Genomic DNA, 15,158 nt, shown 5'->3' with positions numbered 1-15,158 from the left:
TATTAACGTCAAGGAAAGATGCAGACTAGTTTTCCCTGGAATAGATAATGGCTTACTCTAAATAAGCAGTCTTGAGCCAGTTTGTGAGCCGTACAAATTTTCTGGCTTAGTTGCAAACACTGCTAGTAACTGAACTTAAGCTTCTGGCAGCCGTTCCAGTTTTCTGCACTGATGATATTGTGGTAACAGATGTATTCCTTAGTGGTTTTCAAGCAATTTAGCAAGAATGAATGGCCAATTCATCAGACCACAAAAGTAGCGTTTAGCAGGCTTTGCTGCATAGGATTGAAGCTACAAAATGTCTGAGAACTGTTTTAAAGAATAGTAATGTAAGCAAGCACAATACAGCAAATTTTCAGAATCTTAAATAATTTTGCAGGTAGTTCCTGAGTTTGTCTGTTGAATTGCTCAAAACCTTTGTGAAAAAAACCTTCATTTTCTCTCTGCAAAAAAAATTTCTGTTGGTCTAGTTATACTCCTACGCTGTTATCGTGAGAAAGACGTGAATGAGTTTTTAAAGTCTGAGACACAAAGGCTCTCGTACTGAAGTCTTCAACTAAAGCTGATTTAGAGGACATTACCAATAATATGCATATTTCCATTTTTGAGTGGAGGATAGGGCTCGTGAACTGTTGCCCAGGCTGAGGCTGCAGACTTGCTTGTGAGTTCAGTCGTCGGTGATCTGGCTGGAGGCTGTGGAGGAGTGGCTAGCTTCCCAGCACCAGCTCCTGAGAAAGAGGAAGCAGACCAGCACATAAAGATCATCATGAATTAAAGACACTGACAATAAGCTCTGCACAGAAGTGGAGGGAGTTATAAAAAGGAGCGCGATATCTGGGGCAAACATATCCAGCTCTTGTAGGTGACCTCATACATCTTCTGGACAGACTCTGCAAGAGAGAGGGAGCCTGAGGCCTCCAATTTAGCCCCTAGATAACCAAAATGGAAACCTCAAAAGTTGAATGACCACAAGAAAGGCATCTTGATAAAATAATTGCTCATCACACAGTTCCCAAGCAGCATTAATCACTGTCACAAAGCAGCTGATCTACTGTACTGAGAACCTTTCCCATGGCTGTCACAGGGAGCCAGTAAGCTTTCTCTTGACATGTGGCTGCTGAGATACAGAGTACAGAACATTCTCTTCCAATGTTCTTTATTAAGTAGCTGCCTCCATTTCTCAAACCCACACTGATCTAGACTCATTTTTTATTATCCTCATTATATCATGTCTGAAAAAAGTTCCTCCTATCATCTGCTCAGGAAAACATATCCTCACTACCCAAGTACTCAGAGCAGCCTCACGCTCTACCACCTGGTAGTAGTAGAGCCACTGGCCACTCCTCTTTGTTGAAAACAGAGGACTACATCCATATTTGCCTTCACACATCTGTGGCTGCAGCTATACCATATTTATCCTACTCTTTCCTGTAAAGTTTCCCAACTGTTTTCAATATAGCTCCAGACTGCACAATTACATCAGAAGAGGGATGTTAAAAGCAGTCTGGAATTTGAGTAACTGCACATCAGGCAGATGTTACTGTCAGAAGAGCCCAAGGTCCAGCATGCTCATTATACGCTGTGCTAATTACATTCCTCCCACATTATGGACTACATCCTGTTTTTGTGTATACTGTATCCCCACCCCTGTGAGCTCTCTAGCCATCAATGCCACTTCCCTGCTGGCCAACAGAAGTAGAAAACCTTACTTCAAACAAACACCGCTCTCACCTGGGCCTCGGCCTGGTCTCTTCTTCCTGGTCTCCACCACTGTTGCTGGCTGAGGAAGGGGTGGGGTGGGAGGGAGAGGGAGCGACTGAATATTACTGGGCTTATGCAGATGGGACAGCAAGTGGGGAGACTTGGGGGGCAGTGGTGGGGGCACGTCACCACCGCTCACAGCACTGTTGAAGGCTGGGGGAGGTGGGAAGGAGAGCCTGTTTGAGGCTGGGGGAAATGTGGGGAGTGGAGGAGGAGGTGGCGGCGGTGGTGTGGGAAGTGGATAATCCCTTGCTTCTGATGGAGAGGAAGCAGCAGAGGAGAAATCAGTTGTCCTGGCTGGAAATCCACAGGGAGGTAAGGGAGGAGGAGGAGGCGGCAGGTGTGAAGCACCTACTGGTAACTTGGTGGGCTTGTCGGCCTGGGGAGGGAGCGGGGGCGGAGGAGCAGAGTTGGGGGATACCCCCTTGGAAGGCCTTTCTGCTGGAGGGGGAAGGGGAGGAGGAGGAGGGAAGGTGAGGGAAGGTTTGCTGGCAGCCGGAGGTGGTGGAGGAGGCGCGGGCAGGCTGGGCCGTGCGGTGCTGGCCCGAGAGGTGCTGGGAGGCTCCGGTGGGCCAGCTGCCCAGGGGCTGTTGGGTGGATTTGAGGGGCTGCTGCCCGCCTTTGCATTGCTGTTTGGTGGGGCTGCGGCCTTGGGAGCCGCTGCCCGGACTGCAGGAAGCTGCCCAGGCCTCCCACCTGAAAAAGAGATATCACACCTTATACACCAGCATTTTGTTCTGAGTCATCAGACAAAACAGTGCAAAAAGCACAATTCATCTTCCCTCCCCAGTGGTCACTCTGAGTGATTAAACGAATCCACTCAAAACACCTCATATCCAACAAGTTCTCCATGATGGAAGGGGCCTGGGAGGTGACGTGTTCCAGTGGGCACTACAGACTCTGCGTAGTCAAATGCCAGCGTACTGAGAGATCCTGCTCAACTCTCTGTTCTTCAGCTTCTACAACACAAAGCACTTGAAGGAGAAGCTGTTTTTCTGTGGTGGCAGGTGGTCCTTCATAGTGGCTCATCTGCCTGGCACGGCCAGCCGGACATGAATGATCCGTAAGCTTGGGAGCATCAAGGGTTGGGGTGAGAGGCCTCAGAGAACACAAGCAGACTGATACACACCCACCTGCATCCTTAAAGTTATGTACTTGCTTATGATTAAAAAATTCACACAAACGTTACACAAATCTCTCAACCCTGTGGATTTTTAAAAGTGGAGCCTCAAAGGCTTTCCAGAAGGTGCAGGCTCAAATGTTTTCCTTTCAACAGCAAATGCCCAAAGACACTTGACCTTACATTATTTGCCTAAGTAAACGTCCAGATTTTTCAGAAAGCAAAAGGTCAAAAGGTATCTCATTCTATATTCTGAGAAGCATGGTCCTAGTTTAAGAATAACTCGAAGTAGCTACTGAAGCTTTGTGAGGAAGCCCCATCACAAGCTGTGCTGAGCATCTTGAGCTTGTCTTACAGAAAAATAAACAGCTGCAGGTGCAGACAAGTTCTGTCTTTCCCTGCAAATGCCCTCTGCTCTGTCCTGCCCGAGCAGGCACCAGCTGCCCAGCAGCACTAGCGGCAATAGGGCTCCCACTCATCCCTTGCACCTATCCTTGTGAGGTGTCGACTACCTTCCTTTTTCAGGTCAGTAAATTACCTTGCTGGATCAGAACTGTCCATTATATAACCCAGCTGGCATAAGTCTTAAAAAATAAACTCTGAAGTTACATACAAACCTGTAACACCATAGAAATACACAGTAATGGAGGGAAGGAAGAGTGACTTTTTTGCCATTTGTGCTGAAGGTGATAAACAGAGTACTGAAATCTGAGGTTATCTGAAGCACAATTACAAGTTCACATTAAGCTAATATAAAAAACACCCATGTAAAATTCTGCAAAGTCTACTCAATGTCTTATCCAGTGTGCTAGAATTGCAGTTCCCCCCTGCTGTTCTTCCATGCAAATGAAGCCCTCACCTGGCACGTCTCTCTGGCCTGCTGGTCTGAGAACGGGAAAGCCACCAGCAAATAAGCCTCCCAGGGGCTGCTGAGAGCCACCCTTATTAACGGCTGGGCTAACTCCATCTCTGTTAGTTCCTTTGGGTTCTGTTATAGGAAGAAAAGAAAAAGCATAAGAGAAAGCCATTTCATCCAGGCTGTCAGGCTGCTAAGACTGAGCACCAATAAACACAGCCAAGAGCAGACTTCCTCCTCGTTCAGCTGACTCATTAAGGACAGTTACCGTTCATACAGTAAATTACCATTCTTCTGACCGGTATCTTGAAGCACTGCGCCCTCTGGTGCTTTTTAATCTCATGTCAATGACAGCACCAGCAAGAAGTTGTTTTCGACTACATACAAAGATCTTCAGATCACAATATTTATGTAATCTCCTTGTCGGAGATTCTCCAACGAACCTGTCAGGGGTGACATAGAGTTTGGCTGATCAAGCACATCAAGATCTTTATAACATTATCCTTGTGTCTTGCCTTTTCCCCCCCACTATTCCCAAGGTACTTTATTTTAGCATTACCACACTAAGGTAAGACAAGAAACTAACAGTAAATAAAACAACTAAACAACAACAGGGTTCCACCATTAGAAGATGCCTGGAAAAGGGTTCAGGTGAGGACAAACACTAAAAAGAAAGGGCTCCGGCAACTGCTGTAACTTGTTACCAGCCTTTTCTCCAATCTTAAATGATGATCAGGCATGTGTTTTCAGCTAAAAGAGTTTAAGAAGGTAAACATTCCTGTTTCAAAGGAATTAAGTTCATGCATGCAGATTTTTTTTGCATCTTTTGTTCTTTTCATCTAGTAAAGAACAACTCTTCTGCTGGAGGCAGTAATTCCTGTTTAAACAATTATTTTAAAATGAAACTCTCATGGGTTTCATCATTCCTGACTTCATTGTTTTTTTGGTTGTTTTTTTTTTTTTTTTGGAATGAGGAATGCCTGTTAAGGTGATACCCAGGTTCAGCCTTATTATGAAGTATTAATAGCTGTTGATCTCAGGACAAGATGTACGTTTAGAAAATTAAGCTCTCCCCTTCCACATCCTAAAGATGTCGTCCTTAGATGAACTCCAAACCCACCCCTCGGTTGGAGAACTGCCCAACTGCCCAGCGCCACAAATGTGGCTTCTGCAGAGCTCACCCAGAGCCCTCCCGCAGGAACTTACTCTCAATCTGTGGTGCACTTCGGTCATTGATTTGAGTCACTTTTCTTAAGCGAGTTCCCTGCTGGATATCAGCCAACAGCGCGTTTCGAGCTTTCTGCTCATCCTTTTGTAATTTGGGTAGTTCTGAACTCACCTGTTGACGACACGAGCAGGTACAGATAAAAATGCATGCTTAGAAAAGACAGAAATGTGACAGAAAATTTGAAATAAACCATCCCTGGCAGCTGTCATTCCAAAGCCTTTGGATTCAGCCAACCAGAAGAGCATTCAGTTGTACGGAAGGCAGGATTCCTGAAAGTTCAAATGTAACACACATCTAATATCAGTGAGGTTAATACTGTTGAAAGGAAATTAGAGGGCATGCTTATATGAAACGTGACCTCTCGCTTGGCTGCTTGGGGTCTCTGCCCCACAACTGCAGCTCCGACTGTCTTTATCTCTTTTCATTCTATTTACAATGCTTTGTAACTAAGGTTTTACATGCCTCCTTAGAACAAACATCCTTCTGTTTTACTCATATTTCCTCAGGGAAAAAGACAATTATTTGCATATCGAACTTATAATTGAATGTGATCGTTAACCATTAACTAATTTAGATTCTCTGTATTGGAGAATTTAAGCAGTTTAAGCAAGTAGTCTTTGCAACAATGCAATTATATTTCATTAAATTTTCTGGACTAAGCAAGGACCATAAATTCAAAGTCAGGTTGTAGTTTAAAGTTCTGTAATAAAAATGAAACATATTTTTATTTTTTATTCTCTTTTCATTAAGTTTCCTTCTATAAAAAGAAGCACGTTCTGCTTAAATCTTTGGAGGTTTTGCTTTTCTGAAGCAGAGCTATTTCCAAAACTATCATGTGGTTAAGAGAGCGGTCTACCAGAGGGAAATCTTCATAGCAGCAATGTGCTGAACGTTCCCACATCTACTACAAATTCCCACAGGTTACCAAAGGTTTTGTTTTCATAATGTGTTCTAGAAACATTTAGACATCGTACTAAGGGACATGGTTTAGTGGGAAGTATTGCAGGTAGGTGGATGGTTGTACTAGATGATTTTGGAAGTCTTTTCCAACCTTGGTGATTCAATGATTCTACAATAACCCCTAATTTTTCCATCATAATCATAATGAAGCAGAACAATACTGTCATATTTTAAAAAAGCCAACCACACAGAACTTGATTATAGCATTCTGAAAGCAAAACAGAAGCTCAAAAAAAAAACGTAACCAGCTGCTGAGTTAGTAAATAGTCTAACTTGCTAATTCTAAATGAAATTCTAAATGAAATCTTGTTTGCACTGTTATGACATTATTTCTAGTTACGATACTAACTTAAAAAATAGACAGATTTGTACAGCCCCACTAGATGGCGCTCCAGATTGCTGCTGATGCCAGCTGCATTCCTGACATCTGATGTAAAAACTCCGAATTATACAATCTTGTGACTGATAACATAACTATATATTCTTTTAAAATGTTATGAAAAAAACACACCCTTTTACACAGTTTCCCAAACTGAAACAGTGCTACTTCCCCCTGTGCTTTAAAGGCAGCGAGTCTCATCTCCCATTACGACCACCCTGAAATGCTCCATGTACAGCGAAAGCAACATTAGACCTTGGACAAGCCAGAAGCTCTTTCCACTCACATTTTCTCAAAGCTGACAGTACTTACTGTGAAAAATGGAAATACCATTACTGGAGCAAGGACGACTTCCCTTTCCACAAAGCTTTTTAGCAGTATCTTGAACTTCACGCCTCCCTATGGTTATGTGACAATTAGGACTGAAAGGGATCTGATCGGGAGCTATGTTTAAAATTAGCTCCAGCAGCTGTTTTCATTTCCAGGTTCAAGTGTCCACACACCCTACCAGCTGCCCTCTCTATCTCCCCAGCCTGCATTTCTCAGCAGGTAGACTCTTGGAATACAAAAATTCACGATCTCTACACAGCTATGAAAGTAAAATGCCCTGCTTGTGGCAACTTATATTTGCAAGTGACCCAACAGTTGATTTCACTTTAAGAGGGAGGAGATAGCAATTTGTTCACAATTTATAGCACAAGAAAGGAACGCTATGCTGGAGGCCCAGAAGACAATCCCCTTCCTTCAGGTCCCACTTCATGCCAGGCCCCAGTTGTTTCCTCAGCCTCCTCCAGTAAGAGATACCACGGCCAGCCTGGGTGGCTGATGAGCTGCTGAGTAGCTTGATATGGATTCTCTTTTTCCATCACAAAGTCGGGATGCTCTGGGTGTAATGTTGCCTGCCTGCAACCCGGTCAGAGCTCCTGCGGACTCCTTGTTTGCAACCTACTCTTTCAAGGGCTGCCACAGTTCTTGTCAAGAAGCATTTCACCATGGACCTCACCCACCCACACACTGCCCTGTCCTTGCAAATTCATATTTTCACCACTAACAAGAGGAACTCTTATCAGTGTTAAACCTCAAGTCTGAGCACGTGAAATAGAAATAATTAAGCGGGAAGACAAACATATTTTGAGTCACTGAGGGAAAACAGCTGCAAGACAAAGGACGTAAGTCTCAGACTGCTTCTTTTTCCCCTCACTGAAGGGCACTCCCACTTTTTATTTATTTATTTATTTATTTACAGAAACACCTCAGTCTTTCAATGAAAATCAAAAGGGAAGCAGAAATGGCAAAGATCATTTTTTTTATTAGATGCTAGAGCTGCCTGAGGTAACAGGCAGATTGAAATTAGATTCCATGCTTTATTTACATGAATCAGTAAGGGAATGGTGGGTTCTCATTGTTTTAATAACCACTGTGTTATTCTGCTACTAATTCAAACACAAGCAAAGGCGTATTCAATATGTACTTTGAAACAGAATGGAACAAACCATACATGCAAATAGTCTGAACATAACAGAAGTACTCCCTCTTCATCTCAAACTCCACTACTTTTGTCTTCAGTGTCCTAAATCAGGCTCTCTGGAAGGTATAGGATCAATATAGGTCCCCATCCCTGGAGGCACTCAAGGCCATGATGGAAGGGCCCTGGGCAGCCTGAGCTGGTGTGTGGCAGCCCTGCCCATTGCAGGGGGCTGGAACTAGACAGGCTTTAAAGCCCCTTCCAACCCAAACCATGCCATGGTTCTGTGATTCTACAAAAGTTTGGGCTATGTGACAGGTCACCAAAGCACTTGTAAACAGGAAAATGCCATCAAATGTGACGTTACCCACTGCTAGGGATGCCAGAAGAGAACCAAATTGGCATTCAGAAAGCAAACGTTCAGATTTAAGGAGCTTAGCCTGGTTGCTTAGCCATGAAGCAGCTTGAGGGGTGATCTGCCTGCAGAACATACAAAGCTTTGCAGGGAAAGAATGGTGACTGCTAAGGATCTGTTAACCCAGCAGAGACAGGCATTTTGTGATTTCATGTAAAACATAGGCAACCTATATTTGAAAGCAGGCAATTACAGAGTGACAATTCGTTGAAGCAAACATCTGAGGACAAGAGCAGATTATTTCTGTCTTGGTTTTCAGATTAAGGCTGTCCCTCTGTGGCAGAGAGCTTTTTGTGAAGCACAAGCCATTGGGCTTTAAAAAAAAAAAATTTTTTTTTTTTCCATCCTCGGAAAGTCACTTTATATCTTGCAAGCTGAATGGAAACACTGACCTACCCTCTGGGCTCCTACGACACTTAAAATATTTAAGAGGTATATGTGCTGAGATACTAAAATGATGTAAATGAAGAAGGCACCAGGCATTTGGAAAAGTTCACCGTAGTACTAATTACAAGGACATGCTAATTACTACCTTTCAGATGTTAAAGAGCAGCCCTGCACCCAGAAGAGGAGAATTCCTCTGGACAGGTAGTTCAGGTCACAGTGGATGCATAAATTGTCCCATAAATGGGGTTATATTTATGCTGATGTTCAAATGTCTTCCTTATTGAATTTGAAAAGTAATTTGGGATAGTGTCGATCTTCATAAACGTGACAGCTGAAGCACAAACGTACCTCCAGCCTTCTGCAAATCCAGCAGCCGGGCAGCCACAGGCCTTTGTTTCAGAATTAACCCATCACCTGATGGGGAAAAAAGGATCCCGTGCTCCATTTCAGCAGGGGGTAGGAGCCACGAGTGAGATAAAATAAAGGACAATTCCATCCAAAGACACTGCATTCTCTTTTACTTCAGAGAATTTATAATATTTTGTATCCGTACTCATAACATGTAATGAATGGCATCATCACAGTACATTCCCTTTCCCGGTCACTTTCTATAGGAAATACGCTAAGGAGAGCTGTGTAGAAAATGTATTTATTTACCTGAATTAGATTTTAAAGAAAGTCAAAATCTATTTAGCCTATCCTTAACAATATCTATTTGGTAAGATGCACGGCAACAAAATTAAAACTCAATCAATCAATTTGACACGCAGTATTCCATTATGGGCAGAAAGACAGCTCTCTCGTTTGCCGACAATTTCATTTATTTCTGTGAATCTGGTGTCAATCTTTCTTACTCTCTCCCATGCCCAATTTTTCCCTCGACAAAATAAAATTTGTTGCAGAGATCAAACACAGACAGTGGCAGGAGGCATGCGTATATTTCAGTAAACGAAGAGCTTGAGGACAACTCTTAGCAAATCCTTGCCTTTCTATTATTTTTCTACACTATTCCCAGCAGAACCTGCCCAGACATGGGCTAAGGCAAGGAATCTTCCCCCAGGCAGCACGTAACATCTCTCTTTTGCCTTGTGAGGAAGGAAAAATGTGCTGCAGTGATGAACAGAAAGCTCTAGGATAGGGGATGTCTGATCACAAAGACATATTAAGGAACGCAGGGCCAGAGCTGGCCTCCTCAGCACCCAACCAGACGCGATTCACAGAGAAAACCTGGAAATGTGAAAGAAGAAGTAAGGCTACGGCTACAGCAATGCACAGCTAACAGCAGTAGTGCCGAGCAGCAGATGGGGTCAAATCCAGTTCCAGGTGTGCAGGCAATGCAGCCAGGGATGCACAGTGCCAATCTGCGTGAAGGAACTGAGTGTGAGCACTGCCAAGTAACTGGGACATTGAAACCAGAATTCAAGGAACCTATGAAGCCTTGGGGAAGTGTCTGAACAACCAGAGATACAACAACAAAAAAGCACAAATATTGTTCCTATATCCACAATGACTGGAATCCTAGTGTGGATGATATAGACTGTTCAGGAAGGATGCCAACAAAGGTGAAGCTAGCTGTGTACACTGTTTATGCACAATGCTAGGGACAGGAATATCAAGCAGAACAGACAGCATTTTTGGGCGCGTTGATTCCTCTGAAGAAGGAACACTGGTGTTCTCACTGCCTATATGGCACCACGAGGCTCTACATGCAGATGAGCAGAGAGAGACGGGATGACTGCATCCCTAGTCAGCTCTACAGCTGCTGTTGACAGAAAGCCAGGCACAAAGCAGGTGCTCACAGCAATTGCAAAAGGCAGAGACATGGTGTGAGCTCACAGCAAAAGTGCAATAATCTGCTGAAGTACCCTTTTGGGAACACTAGTGATGGAAAAGAGTGAGACAGGAACAAGGGAGACCTGCCTGTGAGCAGCTTACTCTGTAACTTCCTTCCCCTCAGCCACCAGCTGCTGATCACTAAGTATATATTTATCAGAACGTCGCACAGGGAGATCCCCATGAGAATCAGGACGTAGGTATTTAAATTAATCCAACTTTTAAATGACTGCATCCTTTTCCAATACAGAACTGTAAGAGAAAAATATTTGCAGTAAGATGCCAGAATGTTTGAACAAACCACAATACTATAATTTGCATTGAAAGAATCAGGTTGTTTTGGAACAAGATGGAAGACTGACGATGACCAGAAATCTCAGCGTGAGCCTTCCCCCTCTTTGGCATAGCATAGAATTATGAAACTCACCTATACTTCAGTAGTACATAACCTGAAACACCAGAGGAACCTGTTTCCCTCAAAATCAATCTACTGTTACCAGATTAGGATTATGCCAGGAATTCACGATTTTAAATTTGTAGCAGCAGCAGCAGTTTGCCCAGCAGGCAGGAGCATTGCTTTTACAGAGTGTTCTCTGATGGGCAGCTGAGGTCTCCCTCAGGAACATGCTGGGAAACAGAACTGCAACAAAAACCAGGAGCTTATTAAAATAATGAACCCCTTTTCCAACAAGTCGCAAACAGAAGTGTGGTAGAGAAAAATGCTGTCACCCTTCTTGTGCTTGTTTTAACTGTGCATCAGGTGTGGTTTTACTCATGCATCATCAAATGTAAAATAAAATAAACAAAGCAACCCCCTCTTCCAGCCTGAGGGAGAATCCAACAATTCTCAGCAACAAAACATAAAACTTCTTGTATTCTAGGTATTCTAGAGTGTTGACTTACAGAGAAGTTTGTGAGATCCAGTACGTGCAAATTTTGGTTTGTCCATTCACAACAGAGTTTCTGATTTAAAGCTTCTCAATGAGGGAAACCTCACCACTGGGCAAGTTCCCCTTATACTCTCAATGGCAAGGTCAGAGCTACTCCTTATACTCCTGCTCTGCAGCATAGCATGAAACCAATTAATTCTTGGCACTTAGTCTACCTGTGTAAACACGGCGATCTCACACACTTATAGCAAGCTGAGCTCCAAGCACACACAGTGTGAGGGGTCATGATCCAGCCCACAGTATTTCCGAGGGAACCCACAGGACAAACTGGCCAAACCGCTTCCTGGCAGCAAATCAAGTCATTGTTTCAAGAGAATGACAAGAGCAGGGTTTCGTGATTCCATCTACACCCAGCTAAATAACGATTAACCTTGATCTTGACATTCATCACACAAAGCTCTGCAATCTGAATCTGCAGGGTTGAAAAGGTCATCGAGCAATGTGTGTGCTTAGATAGGCTGTGTCTACACCACACTCATTCCCCAAATTCAAGCAAGGGAAGCACGGTGCAGAAGTTGTCAGAGACCAGTTCCAGTGTTTTAGCCACAGCCTAATCCTGGCATTGACAGATCTCAGAAACGAGGTGTTCCATTAGCGAAGCCCTGTGTTCTGCGCTAGCATCCTACCTGCTTGCAAGGTACCACTAGATGCAAATGTGCCGGCAGACACAATGGCAGGGAACAAAAGATAAAATACAGCACAGCGGGAGTTACCCTCTCCTACGTCTCTATTGCAGTGTTCATTTCAATGGCCACCTGCAATCAAAGCCACCGTGCCTCACAGAAACCCTCGTCGCTTTATGTCAGTGCCACTTCATCAGACAATGACAAATTTTGCATACTGAAGAGTTAGATTGATCCTGCTATGAACAGAACGGTGGGTTTATTAACAACGGAGTACTTAACGTTTTCCTGTGTGGGTTGCTAAATTTTGTACCTGAATGCAAAAAGGCAGCAAAATCAATATGACGATTTATACCTGCTGAGCCATTCAGCTTTCACGTATTTAACTTCTTGACACCCACGCTTTGAACACAAATTCTGCCCATTCTTTCACTAAAATAAAATATCCAGGAACATAAGTCATCAAAACGGAGGCACTGCAAAACCAAATTACCATTGAAGTGTTTTCCCAGCAGCGCACAAAGATCACGAGTCAGATATCAAAAATACGCTGGGACTGGCTTCAGAAATTCACCTTCTGATGCTGAAATTTTTGGGATTCAAATTCTCAAGTTTTCCACTGCATAAGTTAAAAAAAAAAAAAAAAAGTGAAAATTCTTATATGAACAAGAAAACCCTTAGTCCTGTCACTACAACAAAAATGTCACACAGCACAAGGTTGAAAATACCGCAGTGGGAGTTGGTGACACCACCTGCTCTACCACAAAGGGATCTCCAGAATGACAAGGGCTATTCTGAGTGGTGATAACAAAATATTCAACAAGATGTGGCAAGCTACACGTATCAGAACTTGATCTTTCTTTGCTTAAGAATGCTACTCTGTCCATCTGACCCAACTACCTGGGTATGTCTTTTAGCATCAATACAAAATTAGAGTCAGCCCAAAATGGAACAATATTGAGAAACTAAAATTACTTGCAATGCCACATTCCAGCACAGGTATTGCTATAATTCTGGGTTCCATTTTAATTGAGAAGCTACAAGCGTAGCATGAATTGACAGATGGAATTTAACATGCATCTATTGCGTATACTACAGATGAACTAGTAATTTCTCAGGGCAATAACACCTTGTGAGAAGAACGGTAAATTAACCCTTAGCTCTCTGCAGCTTCTACTACCGGGGCTCAACCATTCACAGCCACTTATGGTGCCTCAGTGACATGCTGCAGTTTTCATACTTTTAGCCATTAAATACAAGAAAGTGGTACACAAATCAACCAGGTGAAAAACGGACAGTCAAAGCAAGAATAAACTTAAATGCTCTCCACTGCATTCAGACAGCACATCTGACACACAGCATTATGAAATGTACTCCAGAACAGAGCTCACTGCAAAAGCAGTGACCAAAGAGATCTCAAGGAAAGCAATCAAGAAAATTAGCACACATGAACATATGCAGTGTGTGTTCCTGTCCAGATGAAATACAAAGAGCAATGCCAGTCTAGTACTTTTGCTTTCTTTGTGTCTTCCTCATCTTCCATGGTTCCTACAGATCGGTTCTGTATTCGTTGCCTACAAGTGCAGAAGGCTACAGCAGCACCACCTTGAGACATCACAGCTATGCAATCCCCCATTTTCCATTCTCTGAAAATAAAATCAAAGAAACCACACATAGACAGCAATGTAATTGCCCCTCACTTCCTTATGAAAGCAGACTGGAGTGAGATACATTATTAAAACATGATAAATCAGTTTCCTTTATTTTGGCTGGAATGAAGCACCCTCAACAATTTCAGCCGCACCTTTTCCTGCCCTTTGCACAGTGATGGCCAGTCAGTAAGCAGATCACCAAGCCTCTGCTCCCTCTCACTCTGGTGTACTTCCACCTACAATAAACATTCTGATTTACTATCCCATGACCTAGGGACTTCATGACAAAGTAGCAAGTATCTTCTTACTCAAGGCTTGCAGAAAATTTTAATAAACGCATTCCTAAATAGCTCGTAATTGGCACTATGCACGATCCTGTTAATCTTTCAGCATTATGTTAGCACATCTTGGGCTCTGAATGAAAACTTGAGAAGTGGCCTTTACTTCTACGATCAATGCTTAGCAAGCATGCACTCATACCCATGCATACACATACATGTATGTGTACATTCTTTTTCTCATGGTACTATATTTGGTAGGACCAAATCAGAACACCACCAGTCATCATTATCTTCAGCCAAGCTGTTTTACATACGTTGTTTTTCTCTTTCCAAAGAACAGTAGAACCAAATGTCACAGGAGCAAAACCATCTCCCACACACTTTCAGATAAGCACTGTTGTTCTCTGGATTCCTTGGGAAGGTTGGGGTAAACAGCTCAACAAGGTCTGCACTCCAACAATTGCACAAAGGTGGGAAAAAAGCATCCCCCAAGGAAAACCATCAGCTGGTGTTTTCCTTAACGCTGCAAATCCTACCTCTGTGTAAATTATGCATTTATCCCTGTGTTATACCATGAGGAATTGTTCTTCTGAGTTTTCTCATTACAAGAAGAGAGAGTATGGCCAGAATAACAAACCTGGCAAACACTGACATACCTTCATCTGTGGCAGAAATTCTTTTTCTTTTAACTAAATGAGAATGCAGTAACTATTCAGATTAATTTACATACCAACTTCACGGTCAGTATTATTTCAAATTTCACATTTTTCCCACTGAAGTCTATTCCCTCAACAAATATATTTATTTCTTCTCCTTTACTCCTATTTTTTAGTAGGCCAAGAGGGGAAATAAGCTCTTGGTGCTGATGTACTGGCTTTAATCACATGATCCGTGGCAAATTTGGGGGTTAATTCCTATGCTAAGGCTTTGTTAATAACAATTCTAAAGAGAATAGAAGTATTTTCTTAAGCTCCACAAATGCACAATCATTAAACAAACATCTTCTGTGAATAAGGCTCAACTCAGCAAGCCTGTGACATATACACACTTCCTTCAATATTAACATTTTAATATGTGATGACTGAACATAACATTTGGAATTCATATGTACAAAGGCAGCACAGTGCTGCATGTAAAAAGTGAACATGGTTTATCAAAGCAAAATTCTCTCTTGATCATCTCTTGGGAGCTTTACCCGAGAAATTTCTTAATCTGTCTCAGTAGTGGTCTCTACTTTTGGGAATATGA

General features: G+C 42.8%; 1 protein-coding gene across 2 annotated transcripts in view; it reads right to left on the bottom strand.

Moving 5' to 3' along the window:
* Positions 1–15,158, bottom strand: part of WIPF3 (WAS/WASL interacting protein family member 3) — a 38,799-nt gene that overhangs the window by 2,747 nt on the left and 20,894 nt on the right. For both annotated transcript variants that reach the window (XM_021388513.1, XM_021388514.1), the window contains 4 exons: positions 4,944–5,076; positions 3,741–3,869; positions 1,732–2,457; positions 582–728 (listed from right to left, as the gene is read on the bottom strand). In XM_021388513.1, the coding sequence (XP_021244188.1) occupies positions 582–728; positions 1,732–2,457; positions 3,741–3,869; positions 4,944–5,076 (1,135 nt within the window). The remainder of the gene's footprint in view (positions 1–581; positions 729–1,731; positions 2,458–3,740; positions 3,870–4,943; positions 5,077–15,158) is intronic.

This window comes from Numida meleagris, chromosome 2 (genome assembly GCF_002078875.1).
Source record: "Numida meleagris isolate 19003 breed g44 Domestic line chromosome 2, NumMel1.0, whole genome shotgun sequence".
In the NCBI taxonomy this organism is placed as follows: Eukaryota; Metazoa; Chordata; class Aves; order Galliformes; family Numididae; genus Numida; species Numida meleagris.
This window is presented reverse-complemented; position numbering and strand designations above follow the sequence as displayed.